The sequence below is a fragment of the Octopus sinensis genome, linkage group LG21, assembly GCF_006345805.1.
Source record: "Octopus sinensis linkage group LG21, ASM634580v1, whole genome shotgun sequence".
NCBI lineage: Eukaryota > Metazoa > Mollusca > Cephalopoda > Octopoda > Octopodidae > Octopus > Octopus sinensis.
In genome coordinates this window covers 6,855,880-6,860,879 of record NC_043017.1, presented here as the reverse complement: position 1 = coordinate 6,860,879, position 5,000 = coordinate 6,855,880, and the positions used below count along the sequence as shown (strand labels likewise).

At 38.7% G+C, this 5,000-nt stretch overlaps 1 protein-coding gene across 1 annotated transcript in view; it reads left to right on the top strand.

The window, feature by feature from the left end:
* The window catches only part of LOC115222849 (NADPH oxidase 4-like), a 69,774-nt gene that overhangs the window by 59,374 nt on the left and 5,400 nt on the right, over positions 1-5,000 (top strand). Inside the window, exons 12-15 of the mRNA XM_029793192.2 lie at positions 180-237; positions 1,832-1,907; positions 2,446-2,580; positions 3,749-3,860. Coding sequence (XP_029649052.1) covers positions 180-237; positions 1,832-1,907; positions 2,446-2,580; positions 3,749-3,860 — 381 coding nt within the window. The remainder of the gene's footprint in view (positions 1-179; positions 238-1,831; positions 1,908-2,445; positions 2,581-3,748; positions 3,861-5,000) is intronic.

Here is a 5,000-nt window from a genome sequence, read left to right as displayed (position 1 = left end):
ACACACACACACAATATATATATATATATATATATATATATATATATATATATATATAGATATAGCTGAACAGTTAATTTCAGGCCTTGTGCCTTTCGTAGAAAAGATTATTATTATTATTATTATTATTATTATATTTAAGTGTCTATCACTGTTTTTTCTTTTTCTTAATATTTCAGTGTCCGAAGAAAGGGTCAGCCTTCACAGTCCACATTCGATCCCGCGGCGACTGGTCAGGTGATTTGGTAACTATTACGCACAAAACATACGTTCGTAGTCACAAGTTGCTACACTAAAAGCACAACCATCAGTCAACCAAAATTAGGGTACACACTAAGAGTAGGGGTAGCTGGTTGATTGTTGTTGTAAACCCGAAATTGAGCAGATGCATCATCAAAGGCGTTCTAAATATGACCATCGTATAATTTTTGCATCTCGGGGACTAAATTTTGCAATGCATTTTTCTTTAAGACGATGGAATTGGATATAACAGGATATAAGGGAAATTTGGCTGCTGTTTCTAGCAGAATATGAGTCCTTGGCTCACTGAATTATATTTTGTTACTGGTCGTGCGTTGTAGTAACCGGGTCGTAAATCTGTATCTCAACACCAATTCCGAATAGGAATCGAAGGCTGTTAGTAGGTACGGTTCTTTAATAAGGTACACTGGTTTACCAAAGCGTGGTACAACTTCCTATCTGTGCCACAGTGACGTGTCCATCGGCCTAACAATAAGTAAGGTACCACAGTGAGTCAATGGGGTACAGTCCACCAAGCTGCAGGAATCACAGCGGGACATATCCACCTAGCTTTAAGTAGGTACCACAGAGAACTAGTGAGGTACACTCCACCTAGGTGTAAGCAGGTACCTCAGCATGATAGCTCAACGCCGGTTGATCACGTAGTGCTGAGAAGTGACTGAATTGGATGCCTTCTGCGGAAAGTAAATAAATACATGATGAAATTTCAGAAAGTTTTGCATATTTTCATTGTTCTGCTTACAAACTGAATGAATGTTTGTTAGGATCTCCTTTGGCAAAAAAAGGAAAAATCTAGATTATAACTGATATTTAGCAGAAGCAACAGTAACTCAAGATCCGAAAGTTTCGTGCTTTGGCACTTATCAATACACGAAACTCTCGGCCCTTGAGTCACTCTGTTCTGCTAACTAATAATAATAATAATAATAATAATATATATATAATATATATATATATATAGAGAGAGAGAGAGAGAGCTCTATTTTTCCTGAAATATGATCACACATACATAAACGGAGATAGACATAGATAGATAGGTAGATAGATAGATAGATAGATAGATAGATAGATAATAGATAGATAGATAGAGAGAGAGAGAGAGAGAGAGATACAAAGAGAGAGAGAGAAAGATAGATAGATATAGAGAGACAGATAGATACAGAGAGAGAAATATATAGAGAAATAGTGAGAGAGAGGGAGAAATAGAATGAGAGAGAAATAAAGCGAGAAAGATACAGACATAATTTATTAATTGAAAATAATTGTCATAAGCACTTTCCATCTTCTCATGTACATAAATACGCAGAGAGAGAAGGGGAGAGACGAGAGAGAGAGAGGGAGAAAAGAAACATTAAAACGGTTAATGTCAAACAAGTCAGCGTCGAATCAACGACGCCAAATATATGGTGCCACAACGGCTTTACCGAAACGTCTCATACTCGGTGGTGGTGGTGGTGATGGTTCTCTTTAACTTTGATTATCACGAATTGGGATATTTGCATTCCCGTTTAAAAATTTCATTTGCCTAAAACCCTAAACACTCCAGAGAATATAAACCTTGTGATTTTAGGTCGTCTGCGTAAGTTGATTGAGGATTGCCAAGAAGAAAGCCATTACATTAATGAAGAAGCAGACAACATTGCCAGGTATGTCTTTTGTATCTCCACCTTACAAATAAAACGTGGGTGCACGGGGAGGATGGGATGTGCTAGCAGGAGAAAGACAACTGCTTAGAACTGTTTTATTGTGACATTACATAATGGATGACGCTCTCCTAAATACACTCACATTTTTAAACGACGGTATGGTATGATTTAAAGGAAAATTGGTTGCTCTTTCTTTTCTATTCTAGGCACAAGGCCCGAAATTTTGGGGGAGCGGGCCAGTCGACTAGATCGACCCAGTACGCAACTGGTACAATCCGTCTTCTTTTTTTCTTGAGCTATAGTATATAGTTTAGTATATCTAGGACTACATTATCTAATGTGTCCTCTTCTCAAGAGACAGCAGGATGCAATTTAAGGAAGTTTTGGACATTGTGTCAAGCAAGTCTTATACTCATAGCGACAAGGCCTTTCGCTGATAATTTATTTCATTAATACCTATTGCCTACCCTGGATATTTCTACACAGCGTGTGTCTGATGTTATATGTAATCTTTTATTCATTCATTTCTATTTTGCAGAACGCAAAAAGTCAAGGTGAACCTCGATGGTCCTTTTAGCAGTCCGATGGAAGACATGAGCACTTATCGTCTGCTTTTGTGTATTGCTGGAGGCATTGGAATTACACCGTTCGCTTCGTTTCTGGACGCTTTCAGGTATATATAGCTTCTCATCCTGGTATACATCCCATTGTTTAGTTGTAATGGAAGGCCATGAGAATAGTGCAAATCAGGTTTTCCATTTAAAGTATTTGTTGATTTGGTTTTGAAATGTGAGTTCGTTGGCTAGTTTACAGAACTTAATGTCTTTTCTTTTAGTTGTCCGATCCGTTTGGAATAAGAATTGGTCGGTGGTAGTTTTTTTTTCTGTGACCAATATAGCAGTGCCTTTTTTAGGGCCAGTACAATTAACTATCACCGGAGAATTTGTGAGGAGTAAACTATCTGATGCGTCGGTTCTTTTTCTGAGAATATAAGAGGCAAAAATGTGAGGAGAGTGAGTTTGAAAGAGGGAAAGAGAAAGAATGAGAGAAGGCGAGAAAGAGGGAGAGAGATAGTGAAGTGAAGGGGAGAGATAGTGAGGGAGGGAGAGAGGAGAGAAAGAACGCGGTGTTTGGTCTCAAATATGTTAGCCAGATGCATATCAGAGCCGTCAGAAGCTTTTATCGTTTGTCGCTACTGCGACGATTTTTCGGCTGCCTCCGATATATATATGGTATTTTTAAACTCAGCACATCCATAACAGATGCCCTCTCTGGACCGAATGTCACAGTAAATCGTCTTTGAACAACGTATTTATATTATGTTAATATCAGCTCAATAAAGACGAAGTTATTTTACTATATTTTTCGTTATTTTCAAAAATTAATCGAGACAAAGGCAGTGAATTCGATATGGTAACAAAAGTGTTAAAGTTATCTAAATTAAAATTCCATCAAAATTTCGTGTCAATTTACATCCTAGAGACCAGCTTAATAACGACAAACTTGTTTTACTAAATTCTCCATTATTCTTATAAATAAAAGAAACGATGGAAGCGCATTCCAATACAGACATGGTAACAAAAAGGTTCATTATTTTCGAATTGAAGCAGAGGTTGTGTATGCAAACAGAAATATGGTAACGAGAGGGTTAAAGTGATCTCAATTAAAATTCCATCAAAATTTTATGTTAATTTGTATTCCTGACAGCAGCTCAATAACGACGAAGTTATTATACTAAACTCTTCATTATCTTCAAAATTAATTAAAACAAAAGCCGTCCACTTTAACATAGATATGGTAACGAGAGGATTAACTCCGCTTTATTTAAATCTTTTTGTTAGGACAAATAAAAAACAACAATGGAAATTCCGACGAATCTATTTGATATGGATTAATAAGAATATACAGAATATCCGGTGGTTTGGAGAATTGATCCATTCTTTACATGAAGAGGTGAGTATATGTGTTCCGAGTTCAAATCCATTCAAATCCCACATCAATTAAAACCTTTGCCCCAGTTTTATGGTCAGCTATTTCTAGCTTCGAAACTTCGTCGTCTGTCCTCTCATGAACGGTCTTGAGCCGCTTAATTCCATAAATTCGGGAACAAGATTTGCTTATAGGGTGCAAACCCATGCGCTTTCTGTCTGTCCTTGTTTCAGTCATTTGACTGCGGCCATGCTGGAGCACCACTTTTAGTCGAGCAAATCGACCACAGGACTTATTCTTTGTAAGCCTTGTACTTATTCTATCAGTCTTTCTTGCCGAACCGCTAAGTTACGGGGACGTAAACACACCAGCATCGGTTGTCAAGCGATGTTGGGGGGACAAACACACACACACACACACACACACACACACACACATATATATACGACGGGCTTCTTTCAGTTTCCGTCTATCAAATCCACTCACAAGGCTTTGGTCGGCCCGAGTGGGACTGAACCCGGAACCATGTGGTTGGTAAGCGAGCTTCTAACCACACAGCCACTCCTGCGCCTATGTCCAACATTTTTTTTTTACAAACAAGGTGGATTTTTAAAATCTTAACATCAAAACAAACATAGCTTCAAATTTTGGCACAAGGCCAGCAATTTCGGGGAAGGGTGCAAATCGATTACATCGACCCCTGGGCTTGATTGGTACTTATTTCATCGATCCCGAAAGGATGAAAGGCAAAGCTGACCTCGGCGAAATTTGAACTCAGAACAGTAGCGACGGATGAAACATCGCAAAGCATTTCGTCCGGCGTGCGGACGTTTCTGCAAGTTCACCGTCTTAAACACAGGAATAATAATCCTTTCTACTAAAGGCATAAGACCTGAACTTTTGTGGGAGGAGGACATCGACCCCAGTGAAACACTGGTACTTAATTTATCGACCCCGAAAGGATGAAAGGCAAAGTCGATGTCGGCGGAATATGAACTCAGAACGTAGTGACAGACGAAATATCGCTAAGCATTTCGTCCGGCGTGCTAACGATTCCGGCCGCTCGCCACCTTAATGATAATCCTTTATTGGCCACAAGGCCGAACATAAAAACAGATAGGGACAATACAAAACAAGGGACAAGTGGGGTTTAAAACAGAAAAG